The 26,518-nt window shown below is 30.1% G+C and overlaps 1 protein-coding gene across 1 annotated transcript in view; it reads left to right on the top strand.

Moving 5' to 3' along the window:
* The window catches only part of lobo (coiled-coil domain-containing protein lost boys), a 428,504-nt gene extending 407,937 nt beyond the window's left edge, over window positions 1–20,567 (top strand). Inside the window, exons 10-14 of the mRNA XM_075367810.1 lie at window positions 3,569–3,781; window positions 9,920–10,030; window positions 10,442–10,555; window positions 12,255–12,446; window positions 20,088–20,567. Coding sequence (XP_075223925.1) covers window positions 3,569–3,781; window positions 9,920–10,030; window positions 10,442–10,555; window positions 12,255–12,446; window positions 20,088–20,372 — 915 coding nt within the window. The 3' untranslated portion in view covers window positions 20,373–20,567. The remainder of the gene's footprint in view (window positions 1–3,568; window positions 3,782–9,919; window positions 10,031–10,441; window positions 10,556–12,254; window positions 12,447–20,087) is intronic.
* The last annotated feature ends 5,951 nt before the right edge of the window (window positions 20,568–26,518 follow it).

The raw sequence follows: 26,518 nt of genomic DNA, 5'->3' as shown, positions 1-26,518 counted from the left end.
ATGAACATATCTATATAAAATATTCCTTTTCTACCAACATTATTGAAAACTTAGTTAACATTTACAATGATAAAAAATATAAAATAGCTTATATACCTAATAATCATGTAATAAAACATTTAATAATTTGTGTGGTAGCTATAAAATAACATGCAATGATTGTAGCAAAATTTATATTGGGAAAACTAGTAGATCATTTAGGGCAAGGTTTGCAGAACATTTTAGATCTTATAAAAACAAAAAGTTAGGGTTCTCCAATCTTGATAATCAATAAACATTCAATCACCGATTCAGATACAAATTTAAATATAGTAAAAATTGTAAAAGGGTCTGATAATAATAATAAAAAATTAAATAAATGGAAAAATATTATTTATACAAGTATAGACAAAAGTTTATTTTGATTTAATGTATAGACAGAATTTGATAATGACTTTCTTATCAAAACCACCTTAAATAGCAGCTCATTTATATAACTTAAATAAATTCAAATAACTTCAGTTCAGTACAGTGGCTAGCCACATAATAAAAAAAAATTAATATTTTAATTTTATATTTTTTAATACATTTTTAGATTTTTTACTACATATTTTATATGTTATAATTTTAATGTTTGAATTTAATGTGTGATTTGAAAAAAAAATAGTTTAATTCATGATGAGGGAAAACCTCGAAAACGCTATTAAATTATTTATTTATGTTTAGAATAACAACAGACTTATACCCACTTACAGTTACCAATGGATGATAATGAATTTTGTAGCATGAGAAAAATATCATGCTTATCAGGATTCAAACCTGGTACCTCTTGATGAAAGGCTGATACATACCACCCTACCATGGAGATCGGCAGTATAAAATGTAATCCTTCTGGGTTAAACTTGTTTAACTTTTTATATTGTTAATTGTTTAAAAGTTCATATTGTTTAAAATTTTATATATAAAAAAATATATATATTGTTTTTCTTTCTATTTAAGCCACCTATGGGCCACATGAACAACTTTACCTATGGTTTTTAATTTTTTTACTCCAATAATTTTTAATCTTTTACTAATGGAGCTTATTCTCTCCTAAGACTACACCAAGTTGTTGACTTGTTTTGTTAGTTCTGGAAACCCACTAAAATTCTTAATTCTTTCTCAAAATGTATTCGGGTCTTATGTCCCTTCATTGGTGATGTTTATTTCTGCATAATTTTATGAATATCATCCATCCACCTATTGTTTTTTTTTTATTTTGATGATACTTGAGGATACATTTTGGGAGTCATATGTCATTCATGCGAGAAATGTGGCCCTAGAAGTGGATCTTGCATTTTCAAATTATATTGGTTAGTTTTTCATAGTGTGTAGAATTCCTTGTCAGTTCAAACTTTGTATCATCAATTTTCCTTGAGCTTAGAATTTTTCTTGGGATCTTTCTTTTTTCTTTGCATCCAAGTACTTGGGTATCTCGTTTTAATAGTGGTTCCAGGCATTCTGCTGCATACAAGCATTCAAGTTTGATGATGATCTTGTAGTGGCAGATATTAGCATTGATGGAAATACACTTTTTATTGTACATGTTAATTGTTGGTACATGAGTTCCAGTTTATATGCTCATTCATTCATTGCTTCTTTTTCAGATATATTGGGCATTGTGGTTTCCCTAAGGTTCTTGAATTTGCTGACTAGAAATTTAGAGATTTGATTATTGTTGATTCAAATATGTTTGTGAGAATCTTTAATGTTTGTAATGAATAGTGTTTTTTAGAGGAATTTGGAAGCCAGTTCATGTTGAGATTGTGCTTTTTGCATCTGAACTGAATTTAGTTCAGGTTAGAGAGTTCGTTTCCCCATTTCCTGACTAGGAGAAGAGAGATTACCTAGTAACTGTTAAAATTGGTTTTGTCACCCTTCTTATGCAGCGGGTGAATATCCACTAATTGACTAGGATTGTGCCTGAGTTTCAGATGTCTGTTAGATGCTGTAAGTTTTCAATCATTTGAATGTTTGCATACTTCCACTCTTCAGCAGTGATTGAGTCTTCTCCTGATTCTTGTTAGTCTTAAGCTTCTTGATATAGCCCTGGGTTTCAAAAGATGGAGATTAAGATTCAGGATTTTGTCTCAGAGGAGTTGAGTTTTCAGAGGAAGTGCTTGAGAGAGAAGATGCAGAAGCTTGGCATTGAGAAGTTGACTGAAGTAGTCAGCAAGAAGTTGCCAGTTTTATTGACTGCTAGGGCAAGAGACCCATCTGGGCATTGGAAGGTAAGATTTTGGGACTAAATTTGGAGAGGTTCCTCTTGAAGTTTTGATAAAATTTTTAGATGTTGTAGGCTTTGAAATTTTTTTTTTATTTTTTGGACCTGGAGTTTGTCATATGAACATTTAGCTTGCCTTACTCATTTTAGATGTTTGAGTTCTCTGTTGTCTAAGAAGTTTGTAGTTAATTTCAAGTTAGGAGTTGGGCCAGCGCTCCCAAGCCAGGAATCATGCCCTCACACATGTGAGAGCAATATCACATTCAGAGTTCCACTGTGGGTGTTTTGATGTTCTTTCAATGGGTGATGTTTTGGAGGCTAATTTGATGCAAGTTGTTTTAATTTCCCTCCAGCTGCTGGTCTTGATGTTAGTAATGTCTTAGAAGTCACTAAATTTGAGCTTGATGTCAAATTTCAGAATGTGAGTGTTTTTGCAGTTTTTGGGTTTAGTGTTTTGGATTAGTATGGTTTTTACTGTAGTTAAGTAATGGTCAGTTTTTATATTAAGTCCATACTTGACTTGCATGTGGGGATTTCATTTTGGTTTCAATAAGATGTGGTAACATAATCAATTTGAATTCACCAAGTTTACAACTGGGGGAGAACCAAGTTTTCTGTTTAGATTGTTTCTTTTTGAATTGTGCGCTCAATAGTTTAATATTATGGTTTTGCCAGAATTTGATCAGTCATTAACCATTCTTGTTTGTTACATTGTGTGTTGGGTATATCCCCACTGTTAACTTCTTCTCACAAGTTAAAATCTCTGAGAAGAATTTTAAAATAACATCCTGGGAAGTAGTCACCAACTTTCTGATAGTTTTTGCAGCTGTCCTGGTTGATGGGTGTGTGTACGTTAATCAAAATGTGTATTTTGTTTGCAAACTTAAGGGTGAGAAAGGAAAGGCATTCCATTAGGAGAACTGAAGTTGATGATGGAGTTTATGATCTCCTTGCTGACAATGAAGCTTGTGCTGAGATGTGGCATGTTTTTCATGATTTTGGGTCCTCCTTTGATCTTTCTTTGAGAATCCTGTAACTGTTGGATTTGAAAGTTTATTTGTCAATAAACTGAATATCTTAGAGTATGAGAATGAGTATGTTTTACTGTGTGAATGCATCTGTGAGTTGCTTTAGAGTTTTCTGGTTTTAATGAAATTATTTATACTGAGTGTTTCAAATAATATATTTATGTTGTACATTTTTTTTTTTTTTTAGTTACTGATTGAGAAGTTTATGGTCCAGTCTCTTTCAACAACAAAATAATGATATTCATTATTGCAAGAAATACTCTTCAAACTTTCTTTCTAATGTGTATCACTGTTTCAGTATGTTGTTGAAAAATATAAAAGAAATCCTGATATTCCTGCTGATGAAGATGTAGCTTCTAGAGAATTTTTCATTCAAACTAATGAAATAATTCTTAAATACCATTATGCTGATGATAAAATAACTGCTGCTATGAGAAGATTTACCAAACCACCTATGCTTCAACTAGGTGATCGCCTAACATACAACAGTGACTTATTTACCATTTATAAGGTAAATATGATATAGAATGCCCTTTTCTCCTAAGTACAATAATTTAAACATAGCATCTATATTGTTTTATTAATTATCAATTTTAGTATTAATAAATGAACCACCAAAAGTAGAGTAGATGAACAGAATACATAAAGTGAGGAATTTCTTTCACTCCTAAGATCATCTTAAAGTTTCATTATTATAATTTATGTACATTACTATTTTATTAAAAATATTTCTGCGAAAAAAAAAATCATCCCTTCAGTATCTGATCTTGGAACGAGTATGTCCAAATATTAAGTACTAGAACTGAAATTGAAAATCAGTGTAGCCTAAATAAATCAAATTTTCTCTGAATTTGTACCAACTTAAATGTCATGCATATAAACTAAATTATATTTATGAATTTAAGTTTGCAAACATAACATTTTTCTAATCTAATATTTGTATAATTTTCATCATCATTGTTAACAATCTTAAATAGTTCTAAATTATTGACGTATTCTATGTTCAATTAATATTATGTGTTCTGCTACATTAGATAATTTTTAACTTTCACTTACTGTACTTGAATATATATATATCTGAAGAAATGTGTTTAATGATCGATTCATTTTACAAAAATTACGATTTATAATAATGACTTCATTACCATAAAGTTAAAACATAAATATTTATTCAGATAAGAACAAAATTATGTTTTAGATTTGTTGAATATTTTCCTGGAAGGATTAAAGAAAATGTACCTTTTGATCAAAGCAGCATTATGAAATAAAAGGTTTATAAATTGAAAATGAAAGTGGCCATAGTCCATATTAATACAAAAATAATTATATGAAGCAAAAGTGATGAAAAAGTGTGAAGATAACAAATGAATCAATTTGTATAAAATAACAATGTTGAAGGTGGTAATTGAAAAAATATTAAAGTGGGAACTTAATACACAAAAAATAATACACAAAAAATCAGGTTTATTCAATGTTTAAAAACATTTCAACAGAGTATAATTGCTTTTGTAAAAATAAATTATAAATCTATATTTTAAATAAATTGGTCAGAAGATTTTTAAGAACTAAAAAGATATTTATGACTAATAAATTTAATAATTGGTTGGCAATCCAAAGAATTGCAAGAAATTATTTTTTTTAAATGGCAAGAGAAGCAAAAATAAGAGATCCTTTCTTGTAGGCTAAGATTTATTTTTGTTTTTTTAAAAATTTAATTGGCATTAATTGTTATGCTTATTAGCCAAAACAAAAGTGTCAACAGTGTGCAGTGAATTGCAGCCAGCATTCTTAACCACAGTGATCCACAAGAACTGATTCATTGAACAGTTTTTGGCCATTGGTATATTATCTTACTTTACACCCTTACCAGAATGTTATTCCTTGAGAGATTTCAGGTGTTGAAGAACCATCAAATTCTTAAGAAGATGTAAAATATTATGTTGCACTATGTGAAAGCAGTTCTTTGATTTGTTCGAAGAAAGCTATTTTTTAGCTATGGAAAATGAACAAGTTCATATTAAACAATGCAGTTTGTTATGTATGGAAAGATTGACCTACATTAATTATACTTATTGGCTTAAAACATCTGACAGCCTATTTCTATATCCTAAAAAGTCATTCTGACTTTCTGAAGTTTCTTCAATATATACTATTGCACTTTAGATAAATGGACTAATTAATAACATTCATATACAAAATAAAATGGTTTTAATGTTTTTCTAAGTGTGATACCTTTCTCTGAATTGTTTTTAGAAATATTGCACTGAATAGAAATGGTGCATTAAAGGTTTATAAAAGTTAATATACCTAATGTTATAGAATGTCAGATACTTACATTAGAAACTCTTAGCAGAGGCTTTTCTTTTGTAAGTAGCCTCAGGTATATTTCAAATTAAAGTCCTACAATAGTAATCAACTAGTATATTAACACTCCATTTGCTATTGTAATAGTTTTCCAACACCAAAATATCTAGGTGGAAATGTTCACCAAATTCATGACTTTCTGCCCCAAGGTTTGGCAAGAAGATATCTAGATATGAATGCAGGACGTATAACAACCCATAGCATTGTATGAGTTTATCAGTTTATCTACAGTATCCTGGTAATTTTGTTTTTGTGATTTATGGATATCCAAAAAAATTTCACTAGTGACTTTAAACATTGTTCAAGCAGTCAATTCTACATCAGTCAACAGAGAGTTAAATATCTCTTCTCTGATCAGTTCCCTTAATTGTTGGCCAACAAAAATTACTTCTTTAATTTGTAGTTCACTTTTGGGAATTTCTGCCTTAAGTACAAGAATTTTTGAATGTCCTTCATTACAGCTTTAACTAATTTTTTTATTAATTCCAGTTTGATATGAAGGGGTGGCAAAAATGTTTTAACTAGAGAATCATAAATATGTGTTTCTTTCACCACATTTTTTCTACTGTTTTACTACAAAATGCTGATTTCTAATTTAGTTGACCCATTCACAAATAAAATAACAGTATTTTGTATAGCCTAATTGCATGCCTAACAAAATAACTTACTTTTAAATCTCCACACACATTTCAACTATGATTTTTATAATTTATTTTTTCATAACATCATACATTTCTTCCATATTAATTCCATAACAGAATGGTTCAGCAGGATATTTATAACTATTGTAAAGTAGAACTACTTTTAAGCTATGCCACTCCTCAGGTCTATGAACTTGCTCTAACTGTCTAAGTATAACCTTAGTTCATCAATATTTGTAAACTAAGTAATTTTCTTCAGCAAATGTTGAGAAAAGTCTTTCTGTTGGCTTTGATAGTCTGAGAATTTTGTATTTTTTTAAAATGAATTTCTACCTTATAGTCTTGAGCCTAAAAGTTTAGCTTGATTTTTTTATAAGTTTAAAAAACAAGTCATTTAGCTCACCTTGTGAAATTTGATTTAAGATGTGGCTCACTGGAATGTAATTCAAAGTCCTGATTCATGATTTTGATTCTTCTTCCATAATGTCTGCTTCTTCATCACTGTTTTCACGGAACAAGTTCTCAGGAACCTTGGGAGCCAAAATGGATTCAATGTGAGATACAAGTTTGAATGCAGGTGCCAATGAAGGTTAGAGTATTGTATTCAAACTTTTTAGAAATTCTACACTCATTAGTTAAACAGAAGTATCATAAGTGATCTTTTGATTCACGCCAAAGTGTAGAGACACAAATGGCACAGCTTTTCTCATGTGCAATTTAACCGTTCTTTTAATTCAACCACACAGTTACAACATATTACATGAAGAGTCCTTTTCTTATCATGTCTTATTCAGATTTTTATAATCAAAGTACAATTTATAAACTTTTTTAATTAAAGTTGTAATGTTTTTCTTATGTGATTTTATTGTGAATTCACCACGCATGTAACAAATACTATCCAAATCATTTTCATACTTATGAGGCATTATGAAACTTCACTGTATACTTACTTAATCAGTTATCTCACTGACTGAGGAGATTATAATATTAAAACCAATAAGCTAACAAAGCCAACAAGCGTTGTGTTGTCTTTGATTATGCAGACATGATGAATCTGGTTCATGTACACTTCAATACAGAAGTACATGTTGATATGTGATGTTTGTGTTATGACTTAAGTTATTGTTTTATGATTTACAATTGATTAATAGAGTTAAAAATATATATTGAGCTCGTAAATATAAAGTAATAATATAAAATAAAAAACATATATGTATAATAATCATCATATAACATTAAAAATTTGTTAAATTTTAATTTTTAAATTATTAAAAAATGTTAACAATTTCAAAATGAAATGAAATGAAAATAAAATTTCAGAATGAAATAAAATGAATGGAAGAATGGTGATAGAAGAATTTTAAGATTTGTTTTTAGCATTAAAAAATAGATTAAATTTTCATGCTAAGAAACAAAAATTATATTTTATTTATCAGTGTAATTAATTCTGATGACAAAATTAACATTTGATTAGAACTCTTGAAGTGTACAAAGTGGAACAATAATGTAATAAATATATGGAACAGTATGCTTTGAGTCTCTTACAAATTAAATCAATATGACCATCTTATATAATATTTATCATGTAACAAGATGCCTTAAAGTTTTATAGAATGAGAAGACAGAAATATTACTATTATTGTAATAGGAATACTATCCACTTGAATTAAAAGTGACATGTTTACCTGAAAATGCCATTTGACTGAAGGTGATATTTTCTAAATGTTTAATATTTTCTAAACATTTTGAAAGAAGGGATTTCCTTTTAATGTAATGAGGATAGAATGAAAAAGGTACTGAATCTTTTTAGAATAAAGTAGAACTGTATATGTTTACCTAGCTTAAACCTTGGAATTTAGCCTTGGTATATGGAGAGCCTCTCATTAATAATAGGTAGTCTAAAAAGTAGTGACACAAGATAGTGATAGTGTCTCAAATCTCAGAGTATATGAGTCACAGAGGGTCAGGCCAAACGTCATTTAACAGCTGGCAGTTGAAGCTAGTAGTTGTGCAAAAAGTATTGGATTTCTTACACTCAGACGTAAGGTATTACATTGTGAAAATGAGCAAACTTTCTGCAAAACTGTGTTACATTTTACTATTTTATTTTGATATAGGCGCAAATACTGTACAAACTCATGAAGAAATTTGTACTATTTATGGGCAAGATATGTTATCAAAAGCAACAGCCAAAAGATGATTCACTTGCTTTGATTCTGGAAATTTTGATGTCCAAGATGTTCCTCCAGTGAGCAACCAATCACAGAAAAGTGAATGATATTCTGGCAAAAGTTGAGGAAGACCAGCATGAAGGCAGTCATGACATTGCCAGTGACCTAAAAACCTATCACCAAACAGTGTTAAACCACTTGGAGAAAGCTGGCTATAAAAAGAAGCTCAAGATATGAGTGACATGTGATCTGATAAGCAAAATTTACTTGATCAAATTTCTATCTGCACATCTCTACTGAAATCTAACAAAATCAAGCCATTTCTGAGGTGGTTGATCACATGTGATGAAAAGTGAATAATCTATTACAACAATGTACAAAAAGATCGTGGTCAAAGCAAGGAGAAGCCCATAGTCTATGGCAAAGCCCACTCTGACGCCCAAGAAGCTGTGCTTTTTGTGAGATTGGAAGGGCGTCGTGTATCACAAGCTGCTGGTAGTCTGATAGACTCAGACCTGTACTGCTGATAATTAACGTGATTGAACCTAGCAATTCAAAACAAATGGCCTGAACTGGTCATCAAAAAGGGCATCATATACCATGCTGACAATGCCAGACCATGTACATCTTTAACAACCCATCAGGAATTGAAAGAACTTGACTGAGAGGTTTTAATGCATCCACCGTATAGCCTGGACCCGGCACTGTCAGACTATTATTTGTTTTGATCTTTGCAGAACATCCCCTGAATGGTGTTAAATTAGTTCAAAAGAGGCCTGTGAAAACCACATGTCACAGTTTTTTGACCAAAACCACAAAAGTTCTACAGCAATAGGATTATGGTGTAGCTGAAAAAAATAGCAGGTCATAAAAAAAATGATGCAAAAATGTTGCAATGTGGTCTCATAATGTTATTTTCCACTAACAATAAATGTACTCTCAATATTGAGCTCCAAAGGCTCAATACCTTTTAGACAACCTTATATATAAAATGTAACTTTTTATAAGTTTGGGAGGCAGTGGTTTCACCATCTAATATATGTAAGATAAAAATCAGTCTCAGACCTTATTTGATGTACAGTTGATGACATCAGTATTATAAGTAAAAAAAAATTCCATTACTGCAACATAGATATAGGATTTCCAAAATTTTTGGGAACAGATTCATCTCCTAATTTCATGAATGGGTAAAAACTCCTTTCAGAAACAGTATACACAATAAAGTAATAGTTAGTCCAATATTCATTTGTCAGATGTTCTCTGATGTATGAGCATGTATGATGTGTGATGTATGAGAAAGGGTTTTAGAAGAAAACCCTTTCCTTTTGAGCTGAAGGTTTATAAGTAATAAACTAAGCAATGTAAATAAATAGTATTTGTAAGTGCCCTCCCTATATTATTAAATATTTAAAAATTTCTAGTTACATAATTCTTTTTTTTTGGTTTTGTATAAAAGTAACATGTGTTTTGCAGCCAGATTCACTTGCAACACCTGATAGCAAAGTCTATTTATTTTCATTGATGGTTGAAAATTTGAAATTTGAAGAAGATACTCTTCAACATATTCGCTATATGGAGGATGAGGTGAGTATTTTTCTTATTCAACTTATCAGAACAAAGATACCACTTTTATTTGAGTAGCTATTTACTACTTTAAGTAAAACCAATTAAAAATGAAACATCACACTTTAGTTCAAAAACAACCAAAACCAATAAATACCTATAGCAGCTTCACAATCTTGTGAGAAGTACAAGTAAATGACTAAATTTTATTAAAACTTAGTCAAGGAAATTTAATCTTTAAATGATTAAATACTTTCTTGTATTATAATTCAATTTTCCCAACACATTTACACATTCATTTACATACAAATTTACAGTTACACACAATTGAATCCTGTTATTTGAAAAGTAGAATAATTGTACTACATTTTTTTGTTTTATTTAAAATAAATGAATGTTTTTAAAACATTTACTACTAATCTTATATTTCAGATGTTTCATATGATCCAATCAAGAAACATAAAACAAGTACAAGGAGGACATTTAATAATTTCAATTTTTGATGAGGAAAGGAATGAAGAGGCCAAAGAAGGAATGAGGGAAATGGTAAAATTGCTTTTAAAATGTTCTAGGTATTATAGTGGATATTAATACTTAAGTGTATGTAATATTAATGAAATGATTTCTGGATTTCTGAATTGCAGTATTCTATTTTACATTATGTTATTATAAAAATTACTATTTTATTTTACAATGATGACTTGATAGTAGAAATCTAGAATATAAGAAGACTCTAATCTTTGTAAAATTGTAAAGCGTAATAGGGAGAATTTCATAAGTCCCATTTGTTGTAATAACAAATTTCAGTAGGTTGATTTGATTTTTAAACAAATAATAATTTGTTTCTATTTTATGCGTACTGTATAGGTGCTGACAGTACATATCCCGTGTATTTTCTAGTATTTATTGAGTTATAATTATAATTTTCTTATTTATAAAGTTAGTCACATTATTATTAACATAATTAAAACAGAATATAAGGGTTTTATAAAGAATGTATCACTAAGTTCTCCCAGGACTTTCATAATCTATTCTTCTCATAAAAATAATGGAAAGAATTCTATAAAAATATGTCCTAAAATGCTTCATTTGTAAACCACAGCAAGTGAAAGATTTTGCTTGGATTTCAGCTATTCTGGTGAAATGAGGTCGTACTGAAATTTTTAGTAGTTAATCAAGGGTGCAATATTAGTGATTTTTTATGGCTATTGACCTGAAAAATCGAATAAAGTAGGTCCCAGAACCGAATCTGCAGTCGTTTTTGAGCCTTGTTTTTTACCCCTATTGGTTTTCATCCCAGATTTCTCAAAAACTACTACAGATTCGGTTCTGGGACTTATTTTATTCGATTTTTAGGTTAAAAACTAAAAGAAATCACCAATTCTGCTTTTTAATTAACATTCTAAAAATTTCAGTACGACCTTATTTCACCACCGGGGTAGCTGAAATCCGAGCGAAATCGTTCACTAATCGTAACTCGCAGCAAACGAAACATTTTAGGACGTATGTTTATTTGGACTTTTTCCAATATTTTCGCATTTAGAATAGGTTATGAAAGTCCCGGGAGAACTTCATGATGCATCTGTATATAGATTCAGATCTTGAAAAAATACTAATACAGTTATCGATTTATATCAGGCAGTAATGTAAAAATAAGTAATAAAATTTTGATAAGTGTTACTGCTTTGAGTCAAGCAAAGATTAATTCAAGAAATTCTCTCAACCTGTGTTAAATTAAAACTTAAAGAATGACATGCCAAATCAAGGAATACCTCTAAAATACCTCTAATATAATCTTTCCACGAAAAAATTTGTGTTTTGTTTTATTAAATAATCTACGAAATTTTTCTAAACTTAACCACGTTTTGTAAAAAAAAACGTTATTAAAATATTCTTTATGTAACTAATTCATTTTAAATATTTGTATTGTTATAAAAAGTAGATTTATTAATTATGATTAAAAAATAGCTAACAGTGTATATTTTTGTGCCAAAAATGTTGTCAAAGGTCCTGCAAGTCAATTATTCAGTTCATCGTCATCAATGTTTAATTATGATAACATTTGTTTGGTATTCAACATTTTACCATACATGGAAATATCCTCTTTCCAACGAAGTATGCAACTCCAAAAGCCCTTGACTGCAGGAAGTAATATTAGATTAATTTATATTGAATACTAGTTAAAGTACAAAATGTTCTTTTAAAAATTGATTTACTTATCAATAGATTTTGCTTTTGTGGTCAGGAGCGAGAATTAAAAGAACGATCATACCGTGAAGTTGAAGCTGATGTAGATTTTTTAGCACCATATTTTATAATGTACAGAAATGCAAAAATAACTGCAAATATAATATCTGCAATAAAAGAGAGGTGCCTTAATGATTTTAAGGAGTCTGCTGTCAACAAGGCTAACAAAATACAAAAGCTATTCGAACAGGTAATGATATAAATGTATATATAGTTTTTATAAATTCATATCTAGTATTTAATTCAACAAAATTCATCATAATTTACGAGTAAAAACAAAACCTCATAAAAAATTCAAACATGGAAGTACGCTTAATACGAGGTCTGTTCAGAAAATAACTGAACATTTTTAATTGTGCTCCAACGGAGATATTTAGTGACGTGCGGTTGGCAGTATTATGTTCTGCATTACCTCCTCTGAAGCCACATATTCTTGGATTGCTGATATCTCGTTTAGTTTTCTTATTGTTATTTGAGTGCTACGTGTTTAAGTGTTAGTAGAAATTTTCGAGTACAATGATACAACGTAAAATTTTGCGTGAAACTGGGGAAAACTTTCACAGAAACGCTTCAGTTTTTGAAACAACCATACGGAGATGATGCTCCGAATCATACGCAATGTTATGAATTGTTTTCTCAATTTAAAAGTGGTTGTCAGTCGAACGAAGAATATCCTCGAGCAAGAAGATCTTCGACTTCAACAGATGACAACCGCGTTCAGAAAATCGACGATCGGCTGTCAGAGAACTTGCATAAGAGATTAGAATCTCGATTGGATCACGCCATGACATTTTGACTGAAAAAATTGAACATGCATCGAGTTGCAGCAAAGTTTGTTCCTATTTGATGACGAACAACAGCAGAAAAAAGATCGAGTGGACGTTTGTCGGCAACTTCTTGAACAAGTCGATTACGATGAAACAATCATGCGAAGGATCATAGCGGGTGACGAAAGCTAGGATTACGGCTACGATATTGAGACAATCAATCATCACAATGGATTGCCAAGTATCTCCAAGTCCCAAGAAAGTACGTCAATTTTGATCCAATGTCAATGTGAAACACCCTTTTTTTCGATTTTAATGGAATTGTGAATTTTTAATTCTTACGTCAAGATGAAACAGTAGACCGTATGTACTACCAAGGCCTTTTACAATGGTTACGTGAAAAAATTCGCAAAAAGAGACCAGAGTTGTGGCGAGACAACTCACGGTTCCTTCATCACGAAAATGCGCCCGCACACTCAGCTTTGTGCCAAAAATCAGATGTTCAGCCTCCCTACTCGCTAGACTTAGCTCCTTTCAATTTTTTCTTATTTCCGAAATTAAAACCAGTGATGAAAAGACGCCGTTTTGAGACTATTGATGACATTAAAGCAAATTTGTCACGGACCTTAAAGAACATTTCATGTGAAGCTAACCACGATTGCTTTGCCGTAATGGAAACACCGCTGGGAAAAGTGTGTGAATAGAGGAGAGGAGCAGTTTGAAGGGGACAAGGACGAATAATCTATAAAATTAATAATAAAGATAAAAAAATAGTTTGGTTAATTCCTGAACAGACCTTTATGTCGCAAAAAGTTCAACAATTAAACACCACAAAAAATATAAAATGTTTTGACAGCCTGTAACAAAATTCTCAGTAAACTGAATTTTTTATTATAGTCAATACACAATAGTTACACTGGTAATGGTAGGAATTGATAGATATTTTATTCTATGCTTAAAAAAATGAAACTGCTCCAGCATTTACATAGATGAATCAAAAGAAACCATGGTAAAAAACTTGATCAGAGCATCATAAAATAAAAACTTAATTATGAAATGATAAACATACATAATTAAAATCCCTAATTTTCTAAAGTATAAAAAAAAGTCACAATTCCAGAATTTTGTGGCTAGAATTTGGCCACATATTTATATATACATTTAATAGAGGTGCGGAAAATTCAGGGTTTTTTTCGTTAAATTAGAATTGTTTTAAACTTCATTAGAATAATGTTATTTTTGCAAAAATATCTTTTAATTTAATTTAAAACAAATTGGTGCATCGATTTTTTAAATGCTTTAGTTTATCATTATTTTAGTTTGTTAAAGATGTAACAGATGTATAATAAGGGCCTTTTTCTTAAGCCAAACATTTTGTTAGTAGATTATAAAAACAACACTTATTTATTGTCTGGTACGATAGAGGTGGTTTTTTTTAAGAATAAGTCACTGTTTGTTTTAGCAAAGATTGAACATTCACAAATACAAACACATCGACTTAGTGTTATATAAATATTGGTAAACGTGATTCTTACTTATGGATGTCAAACAAGTGATCTGTTACCTCATTTTATCTTGCAAAAGCTTATTCTGACTTTTTGAGGGAACCCCAAGAGATAATAATATATTTCAGATGGAATATATATATTATTTTACTGAAATTAATATTTTTAAGATTCATTTATTATTCCTCTGTACTGTTAAATTATATTTTAAATTCTATTAATATAAATCACTAAGTCCTTTCATCATAGAATTAAGGTAAGATATGTCTTATCTCAGTATTCTATACTGGGTGGTTTGTATTAATAGAATTTAATTTATATATATATACATACATTTATATAATCATAAGTGCTTGAAAACAAAATATCTGCAAAAACAAAACTACTCTGGTATAAATGATATGCATGATATGATTCATTATTTAGAACACAGAATTCAAATATTGCTTCACTGTTAAATTTTAAATTAAATAATTTATCAATTAGTTAACCCCACTCCTTCTGTAATATTCCCATAAATTCAAATTACAAACTACGTTACTCCAAGTCCATAAGTTATGATTCACAAACAGATAATTATAACATAATGTAAAAGATAATTGCTAATATTTTAAGTTGTATTGTTTTCATTATATTTTTTATGCATATATATTGTCGCTTGTTCGCTGCTCGATCAGGATATTGAGAGATTGACAATTGAAAATGTTTATATAATTGCAATTTATTAGTTAAGAGCATAAGTAAAATAAGACAACTCAATAATAATAGTAATGACAATAGTAATAATAATGTTAAACAACAAATAATAATAATAAATGTCAATAATAATCATAGTAATCACAGCCACAACAGTAATAATAATAATAATAATAAACATACATGAATAACAGAATTTAAAGTAATTGTCAGGATTTATTTTCAAGTAGTTAAATATTGAAAACCAGAATTCAGCCCCATTGACAAAAGAATTATCATAATCGCTAATCTTAACACTTTTAACAACTAGTCTTATATTAACAACAATAGTACAATAGATAAGACAAGTATAAACTTCTTTCACTACAAATACCTTTGCTGTTCACAAATAAAATTACCCTAACAATTTATGAATGAAATTTAGTACATTATCTCTTTCACTTGTAGTCTAACAGTAACTCATTGAACCACTTCTTGTTTTCATGTACTGGAATTACTTATGACATCACCTTAATAGCATCGAACTTGTATGCATTAGAAATTTGTTCTTTCACTGACATCGCAGAATACTCTTGTTTCAAACTTGCATAATAACTCATCACTTAGAACTCTCTCGCAAACTAACCATCAACTCATCTTTCTCAAAGTATTTATACTTCTATCCTCTTTACCTGTAACCGAACCCAACTCAAAGCATGAGAATAATCGTCCACCCTCACATTTTCCCATGAGATTCCCTCGCTAGTCGGGTAACTCTTCTCATCGAACAACATCTGTCTTGGTGTGTCAGCAGGCAGTATCACCAACTGTTAAAGAGACCTGTTAACTTTACTAAAAAGGTTCCTTTTAGCCCCTTTATGGATTCCTCTCATTATCATATTTTCTACTACTTTCTTCTTAGTTGGCAGGAATCCGTTACTCAGGTCCGTTATAGTGGTCTTGTTATATCATTAAGAAGTAGTGAAAGTGAGATAAAATGATAAACAGTAAATCATATTTTAAAAAGAATGAATCAGAAAAGGCTTCCAAACAGTCTATAAGTTATTTTCAGTAATCTTTCTCTACAGAAAGTTATTAAAAAAAAAAAGGGGGGCGCAGGGAAGCTGCTTAATCTACCCAAACCTAAATTCATTCCTGACTAAATAATGATATAATTTTAATGCATTTTCCAGATACATTCTTTATACATGCGTACTTATGCACATGAAAACACACTAACACAAATATTGCCGATTTACTAAAAATATGACAAACAACTAAACTCAATAAAATAATGAAATAGTGTAAAATCTATAACTCTCTTTAGGTGTCAGTTATGTAAGCTTACAAAACAAAACTAAATGGAAAATTTTGTGCACATCAATTAGTGTAGTTAGGAAAAGAGTGTCATTTATTTATATTTTTTAAACATATTGCAAATGGTATTTCACTATAAATTAAAAATACTATTGGATAAAGATTTTTTTTAAATATAAAAAAAGGAACTTAAATTAATAATAATAATATAAAATTTAAAAATATTAAGTACGAATGGCATCTATTTGAGATATGTAGAAATGAAAACCTATAGAGACCAGCATGCTTCATACTTTCCAAAATTTATTCAAACATTTATAAAAGCAATTTATTATTTAAGAAACACACCAACAACAAACTGTGAACCAAATAAATATTATAAAATCAATAATTTTGAAATTTACCAAACAAAAGAATAAAAAATTGATTAAACTGATTAATCTGAATTTTTAACTTTTGCAAAATTTCATACACGTAAAATTTAATGCTTTTCCTAGTGGTATGCTGAAAATTGTTATTACTGTCATGACCATATTTATTTTTAAGAAAACACAAAAATGTTTTGTAAAAAATTTTACATGTTAGTAGTTATATATTTGTTTATCTACATGTTAACATGGATAATGTAATACCACTAATATGGATCTGTAATACAGGAATATTACTAAGCTTGATGTTTGTTTAAAGGAAATTGCAAATAACACCCCCAAATAAAATGTTCATATGGGAGCTATCACCTGAAATACTAAAAAACATAAATACAGATGAAGTATTTGGAAATTTGGACTCTTCAGAAACGGCAGTGAAGAAAAATGGACTATAGTGTTTGTCAAGCACTGAGTCCATTTTCTTTTCTAGTATCACCAGTTGGTTTGGTAAAAACAAAGAAGACAAATTACTTCTGGAGCTAAAGAGTGTACTCCAGAAAATAAAAAATGTGGAAAATGACATTTTGTTTTAAACAAGCATTTTTCCAGGCAACTTTGCATGTTCTTTTACAGTACTTCCAATAACAATGATAATAATAAAACCAGATGAAATAAAACAAATTTTGTTGTGAACAATCTATTTTTAAATATCTATTCAAATACAATACAATACAATTTATGCCAGCAATCAAATAGTGAACAAAATTAAATATTTGGATTTTCCATCTTTAGCCCACAAGCATCATTTTCCTCATTTAAATTATGCCTAATATTAATAACGAATAATAAATAATTTATGGTAATTTCATAGATTTTTCACAAAATCAAAAAGTGTTTCCTCTAGCACTACTAATTAATTATGTTTTTTTTTTTTTTTATTTCAACTCATTGCCAGTATCAACTGAATGTGGGAAATCAACCCAATGACAAATCCTTCACATACCTAAATTAAATCACCAGTGATTGGCATCATTCCTTTCGTTTGCTTTGTTAACATCAGATACTATTCTTCTTTTACATGGGTAGAAAAAGAACTGAGCCTTCTATGCCGTCTGGAATTTATTTGTAAAAGAAAGACATTAGGAGAAATATGGTGTCTCAAATTTTACATTTCTCTATTTGGTTGATGAGTATATAATTGTGTGCTTTAACTCTTCATTTTTATTTCTCAGCAAGCTGTCTTTCTTTTCGGCCTTACAACGTTCTTCATCTGCATTGTTTTTTGCAGTTGGTACTATGATTTTAATTCTTTCATTGACACTAAAAGTTGATTATTTTGTTGTCATAGGGATTATCATTCATATCTTTCGTATTCACAGTAATTAAATATCAATGAATTTCATAAATGAAATAATTCCCCACAACCTTTTTGTATACATCTACATCAGAAATCCTTCAAAATTCAGAGCATTCAACACATAATATTTATTATTTTTTTACAAGGGCATGTTTCATCGGAAACTATATCTTATTGCATATGATTCTTCTTCTATAATTTAAGGATAACCTGTTTTTTATTATAATATTATTCCACAATCAGTTTTGTATTTCTTCTGCCATTATGACCTTATTAATCGATTGTATATTCCAAAAGTGTTTTAGGAATTAAAGTCATTTTTATGATCACCTGTAATATCTGCACAGAATCACAAGCATACTGTACTTCATTCATATAAATTTTGACTAAACCAGTTGACCATGATGTAATATCATAATCACAATCAACTAAACCTGTTTGTGATAATATTTATACATTCTCAAAAATATTTTTCAGTTTATTTCTTTACAGCTAGTTAATATATTATGAAATTTGTTTTTTAAATTACTTGGTCTAATAGTTTGACATTATTTTGATAAAAAAGACCTCTTTCTATCTTTATGTTCTAAATAATAAAATATGTTTTCAACAATAGATAATATTATTTTTTCATGAAGTATGTACATTTATGATGAAATTCTAATTTTTAAAGAATTTTCCTTACTTAACATTAATTAATATCTATTAATAATTTAATAGATAATAAAAAAACAGTATGTACATAATATTTAAGACCAATACCAAACTAAAAAAGAAGGCATATCTCCTTTTTTAATTAAAGAATTGTTTTGTTTTTTAATGGTATCTTTAAGTCAAAAAAGGTTTACAAGGGCCTGAGTTTACATAAAGTAGATTAAATATTAAAAAAATTTATATTTTATATTTGGGTCCAGGAAAACTTAAAAAATTTGGGCTTTATTTGTGAGATTTTAGGTCTTTGAAGATGCTGTCTTTTCTATTAGCACAGCATAAGATGAATGTAAACACGCACTCATTCATACACACATATACAGAACTCTGTACCCTATGAATATAGCATTTTTAAACTATTTAAAAACAACTATTTTTAAAGAAATGTAAAAATATTGTTATATTTACCGTAAGATATTTATAAATATTTTTACATGTTAACTTGTTAAAAATAATGCATGAAACTAAAAATATCAAAACACTAATACCGCAATGAAAATCAACATATTTGCATTAATGTAATTTATGTAAGATAATGTATAATAATGCATGAACAATATGCTATAATATATATGCACCACATTATGAAATAAGCCTACAGATGTAACAATTAAAAATAATAATTTCATACACTGTAGTTCAGATGTAATATAAACTACACCTAAACTATCACTGGCAATGAAATGCAGTACAGTGATAATAAAAAAATGTTATTTACTGATGAAAGCTGGTCATGTTTACTCATTCATATTTTTATGGTTAAAAAAAAATTCAGGGCAGTTTAAATTAGTTTTGATTCATTTTAAAAAAATAATAGTTTCATTTAATTTCTTGTTAAACTTTCTTGTTAAACAACTATTTTATTTGGAGAATATTAAAATGAACCGTAAAACAAAAATTATTTACAGCTTTTTTGTAAACATAAAAGTAAAAGTGAAGATGTACATAATAAATGATTTGTCTATCATTAAGCGGTTACAGAAAGAGTTTTATAACTATTTTTAATTGTACTTTGTAATATTTTCTATAGCAGAGGTCTAATTGTAAAACTGAGGAGGAAACAAACAAGGCTTTTTTTATTATAGATATATATACATATCTAATTATGAGCTTTATAAATTTTGTTTTCAGACAGTTGAACGCCTAACAGAGAAACAGAAATATATTGAATCAATAGGAGAAAAAATGACTCGTGAAATGGAAGAGGAACTTGTTACTAGAATTAAAGAGATATTATTTTTAATGAATACACTTGAATTACGACTCGAAAGACACAAAGCTATGGCATCTATTAGATATAAAGCTCTTGAAGAGTATCTTTCTCAGGATCCTCGGCTTGAAGTAAGCCTTGACGCAAAAGAACAACAATGCAAATCAAGCATAATTCGGCAACAAAGCCAAATTATAACAAACTAAATAACAAACAATCATAAAATCTTCCATTTTATTTTATTTTCATCTCATTTTAATGTAAATAATTAATTGAAGGTTTATTTAATATTTTATTCACTTTTATCCAAATATTCATTTGCCTAAAATCTTGATTTCTGTTATCTTTGGATTTTTATATTTTTATTTATAGAACAATGATAAACCGAATGATGAAAAAGCTTGTTTGCACTATATTAGATCCTAGAAAATTATTTTTATTAAATTTTTCTATTTTTTGTATTGTAAATTTGTCATCACCATTTTGCACTGTTATATTGAATAAAAGGAAATTCATTTATATCTTTGTCATTTTTTTTTTTTTTGCTTTTTTCACTGTAAGAAGAATAATTTTTATTTTATTTTTTTTTAATATTTTGAATTTTAAATGCTGTAAATTTTTAAAATGTAAATTTATTTTTTGTTTAAATAATTTTCCTGTTCTCAAACAAGAACTAGTGATTTAAAAAATTAGTTGTAACTGTGTTCTTGTTTAATTCAAATTAAACTGAGAGAATGTAACTTTATATACATTAAGTTTAATAAGTAAGGATAACATGTTTGAATTTTTTAAACTAATCAAAATTATGATTTTAAGTATAACCTACTCTAGCCTCTATAAGCTAATTGAGAAAAACAGTGTTGTTATTGTATTAAAATTTTTTTTATTACCTGTGTAAAAAGCAACTATATGATCTGTTTCACTTGTGTGAAGTGTTTGTTTGTGTTTATTCCCTTTAAAAACTGTTACATATTTATATACCAACAATTTCATTTCATTTATATTGCAGTATTATATAAGCACAACTTGATACATCTTAGAAATAGAAATAACTTTTTTGCAGAGATGTAACCAAAAGTTCTAGCTTAGCTAATATGATGTTACAAAAAAGGAATTGAAAAAAAGTGGCTTCTTAAGAACGTTTTTAAGTGAAAACCTTTTATGTGAAGTGGCCTTTCACGAATCTGAAAATTGTAATGTTTATTGATAGATGAGATGAAATTTCTTTTTTTAAATCAAGAATTATTTCACTCACAATGTAGAACTACATTTTAACAAACTTTAATTTTTTTTAACAAAATTTTTCTGCTTGACACTTTTCTTTATAATTCACATGAACATTATTCACACTTTTAAACTGCTTACTAAACATATCTTAAATTTTTAATGCCATAATCATATTTTATAGTAATATGAATTAACATATTTTTTATTCAAAAATGTTAATTCTTCATAATTTTTTATTTTAAAGCAGAATGAAATAAATATTACATAATTGAGCAGGTATAGGGATGTGCCCTCAATGATGAGTAATGAACTAACACAATGAATAAATTGTGCCACCACATCTTTAATACTGAATCATTAATTAACAGCAATTCAGATTGTATGAAATCTCAGTTTTGCTGTGAGTATAGCCTGCTCAAGTAAAAAAATTACCTTTAACTTTACAAAACAGTTAACATGTACAGTTATCATATTTTACAGTTTCCTTATTCATGTGGCAAAAAGGTTTTGAAAAAAAAGTTGTTGGTTTCTCTAGCATGGCTCTAAGCCAAGTTGGACTTGACAGCCAAGCCAGCAATCACACCTGACAGGCGTGATGAGTAGTGAATCTATTAAAAAAAAATTACTATTCAGTATAAACTAATAAACTGACACTTCACCTTTTGAAAAACATTCTGTTAAGATAATGGAACATTGATATGAATCAACATACAAAAATAGCCTCATACCTTACAGCTTACAACAGATGATGCCACATAATTGACATTTGCTGTTATTACAACCAAAAAGATTTAGTAATAATAACATTGTATTTTTGTGCAGCCCTACTTCATCTATTAATTACTCGTTTGTAATATGTGCTTATGTATGTATGTATTATATTGTTTGTTGGATTTCAAATCTAACACACAAACAGCACTGATCAGCACCGCTTTAATATTGGAAGGACAGGTAGAAGGAAAAAATTGTGTAGGCAGGCCACGTTTGGAATATGTAAAACAAATTGTTAGGGATGTAGGATGTAGAGGGTATACTGAAATGAAACGACTAGCACTAGATAGGGAATCTTGGAGAGCTGCATCAAACCAGTAAAATGACTGAAGACAAAAAAAAAAAAAAATGATTGACTTTAATATTAATGATTTGACCTCCTTGATCAAATTATATTTTTATGATAAGAAAAAATGAGAAAAAAAATCAAAACTTTAGTTGGGTTCCAGTTGATCAGAGGATGTACTTAAATTCAAAATTATACTGTATTTAGAGAATAATTTCTAAAAAAAAAATTAGTAAAAAAATTTGAGATCTATTTAACAGCTACCTTTGGGTTCTTGAGCAACAGCAACTTCATATAAGATTTTAATAACAGCCACAACTTGAAAAACAGATTAAATATCAGAAATTATAAAAATTTCAAAATTTTTCTATGCTTGAGTTGAGTTCCATGAGACCCCTTTTTTTAAAAAAGCTATCATGTCATCTGTATTACATACAGATGGGCCGTATTAGGCTGTATTACATACAGCCTAATTTTCAATCTTGAAAATATAAGTTTAAAAAAATTTATATTTAAGTATAAGTCCCATTCAGCCCACTTAGTTTTTAGGACAAAACTTTATTTGTTGAAAAAATTATTTACTCCAATGATAGCCTAGAAAATCAGGCCAAAGCTGGAATATATGTAGCTAAATTTAAGTTTTTTTGATCAATGGGTTTTCAAAGTATGAAGCAAAAAGCTGTTTAAGAATACACCTCTTTGTTTAAACAGCTTTTGCTTAAATTAATAACTCTCCCACCCCTAAAAAAATCTGATTGTCTTAAAAACTTTGGAATTTTAAATAATTTAATAAGTACTTTTATTGTACAAAAGTTCGATTTTTTATGACCACAATACAAAAAGTCAAAAATTGAAAATGATGAAACCCCCCCCATATTTTTTAAATTTTGTCCAAAATTTACTGCCATTGATCCCACATACATAGATCAATTCTTTGAGCATTTTCAAAAGTTTATGTTGAACCAGTCCAGTCATTTTAATCAAAATACAGGCCAAACGCATGTTTGTATATATATCTACCAGAAATTTTTATAGTTTTTTTTGAGGTCTTGAAACATTTTTTGACGTCTGATACCACATAAACCCTTATATCTAAAATCCTGTACACTGTATTTTTTTTTTTTTTATAACTGTACATTGAAGCAGCAATATAGCTACAGTCGAGTATGTAAAAAACCTAAAAAATCTTAAGGATTATAAAAAGGGTTAGATGTGCTGTCTGGTAGGTCATAGTAAGTCTCCAAGTCAATTGATGTATCAATCTCTTAAATGTACTTCACTTCCACATTGATATCATTAATTAGTTGAAACCTTATCCTTCCACTTTCTATCATTTCCACCATTTCCCAGAGCTCCTCCAGTACACATTTTCTTCTTATGCAGTTCTTACCCAGTTTTCATATTCCTTAAAACTTCTTATCCAAGTCTTCTAGCATTTCACCTGCTTCCTCTTACTCTTTGCTGGTAACACATGCCATTAGAAATACATATATATTAAAATTTCCTTCAATCAACAACCACTTATATTTTTTCACTGAGTATAATATTCACTGACAATTTTTGTAAAGATAGATAGATAGACAGTGTCCAAAAAGGTCCTACCCCATCAATGAACTTCTGATATTTGAAGTTCATTTTATTTGATGCTGACACATTAGGAACATGTAGAAATCTAACTGTTGTGTGGCCGTGAAGGTTATTTGCATCATAATGTTAGTTACGTGTTTGATTGATGTCATCCCAAACAGAATCCTGACCCCATAGGGGAAGACACCCTCCATGTGATGGTTTTGGTCCCCACAGCACCCCCTCCGTACCTAGCCCTTATGGGCTTTATTGTAGGTCATCTTCAGTACCTTGGCAATGACATCTTTCAGTCAATCCTCAGCCAGAATGCCACAAGCGACATTCCCATCAGTGTACTACTAACATAAACTCTAAACAAAACACATCTAGCCAACTCTCAAACAAGACTGAATGACTTTCTAAGAATGAAGGAACTGAACTCTACCTACCCAAAGAGTAAAAATGAGTTTGACACACAATGAATCATAAAACATAATACAAACACACTAACAAAGCATAACAATAACAATAAATAATGTAACATAACATAACCAATGAAAAAATTTATAACCAAACAGAAACAAGAATAGCAACAAAATAACAATAAAATCGAACATAAACACACGGAAGGAAAATCCAAGAGAACATCACACTCTTTCAGCGATCATCATCTAACAATCCGCCATTGTGAACACATACCAGAGTCCACCAGTATGAATTTCTGTAGTCTGTCCCACAAAGCGCCATACCCTGAAAGAAATTGCATCACATACTTGTTCGAGCGTACCCAAGAGGTGTCCCGCAAATCAACAACATTACGGCAAAGATCATGCATATAAAACCTACACTCTGTCTCATCCCAACTGGCTTGTCACAGGGCAATGCCTTGTTGTTCTATCCCCTTAATTTAATCCTAAGTTAATTCACCTGACTTCTTAGCAACATAACGCTGTTGCCTCTTAGATGCAATCAAGTCCATCGGTTTCACGCCTGTGATCACCAAGATCACCTCCCGTGAAATTGTATGGTAATCACCCGTTACCGTTAGCAATAAAAGACGTTGAGCCCGTAACAGAATAATCCGATACCTATTTAATTTTAGCCTATCTGGCCCAAAAAGGCGCCGCATATAGTGTAATTGCCTTGTAAACGCCCTTATATAAGATATTCATAGTCTTAAAATTAAGACCTCAGTCAAAATTGACCATAAGTCGAATTCCGGAGAAGGCATTACAGGCCTTCCCCACGACTTATTGAAAGTTCTTCTTAAACTGTAATTTCTCATTAAGAAACACCCCGAGATACTTTTGAACCTGAGATACGCCGACTCATCGCCTCACAGCCAAACGGCCTTTGAGGAGCATCATCGTGATCTTCTTCAAGCTAGATGTCATCTTACGTTGATGACCCACAGCTCGAGTATGCTGCATGCTTGAGGTTGCTCGGAATTCAACCCCCTTCCGCGAACCTCCTTGGACCAGCAGGAGCCCATCATCAGCATAAGTCACGATATGACACCCGCTGGGCAACCTCAGCCGCAGAAGTGAATCAAACTCCACCACCCACAATAAGGGACTCAACACACTGCCCTGTGGACCCTTGGATAGTGTCTTCCCCGCTTTATGGCTGCCCTCGTGGAGCAGCACATCCCGATGACTTAAGAACTTTGCATAATTTCCAACTCACTCACAGTACAATCTGTCTTCTGTAATAGGTATATAGCAGAAGGCCACCATAGGTAATTAAATGCCTCAGAAATGTCTAGGAAAATTCCCAGAACATATTTCTCCGGACTGGAAGTTACCACTCTCATCACAGAAGTACGGCGTCCTTAGTAGCCTTTCCGGGACGAAACCCGTACTGATTATGCATTAGTAAACCGCGCGAGGTCAATCTCTCATTTTTATGAACGTACAGAAACTTTTCAAAGACCTAACCAATAACCGGTAGTAATATCAAGGGCCTATATGACGAACTAAGAGCGGGATCCTTGTCGCCACCTTTAAACAACAATTTCACAATCCCTTCTTTCAACTATTTGTTGGGGAGATTACTGAGGCACCTCGGTCTCAGTAATCTCCCAGGAGACTGCACGCCCGCGAAACTGAGCAACCTCACGTCTTACCTCCTGATGGTATGCAGTCTCACCTACTTCAGTATCATCAGGCAGTAAATCGTCAAGTAGTTTGTGAAAAATTTCAGACATGTCTGAAATTACACTGAGCCGGGTCGAGAGAGCGGACATAAGAATGTCCTTTCGTCGCTTGTGTCCCAAGAACCTGTACATATCTCCCCAGGGATCCTTGTTCCCTTGTTCATATACAAAGGAAGGCCAGGAGTCCCTCTTCGCTGTCCGAATTTCTGTGAAAATATCGTGATCTAAGCAGTTTTTTTTTAATATAAAACGTGTATTATACATGCACATCAGTAATTTGCTGCTAGACCTTTCTATTTATCTGGTGGGTATTTAATTTTAGTAGCGGTTATACATTTGCTTTTAGA

This window comes from Lycorma delicatula, chromosome 5 (assembly GCF_047948215.1).
Source record: "Lycorma delicatula isolate Av1 chromosome 5, ASM4794821v1, whole genome shotgun sequence".
Taxonomy (NCBI): domain Eukaryota; kingdom Metazoa; phylum Arthropoda; class Insecta; order Hemiptera; family Fulgoridae; genus Lycorma; species Lycorma delicatula.
Note: the sequence above shows the minus strand (reverse complement) of the source record. Positions and strands in the feature narration are given on the sequence as shown.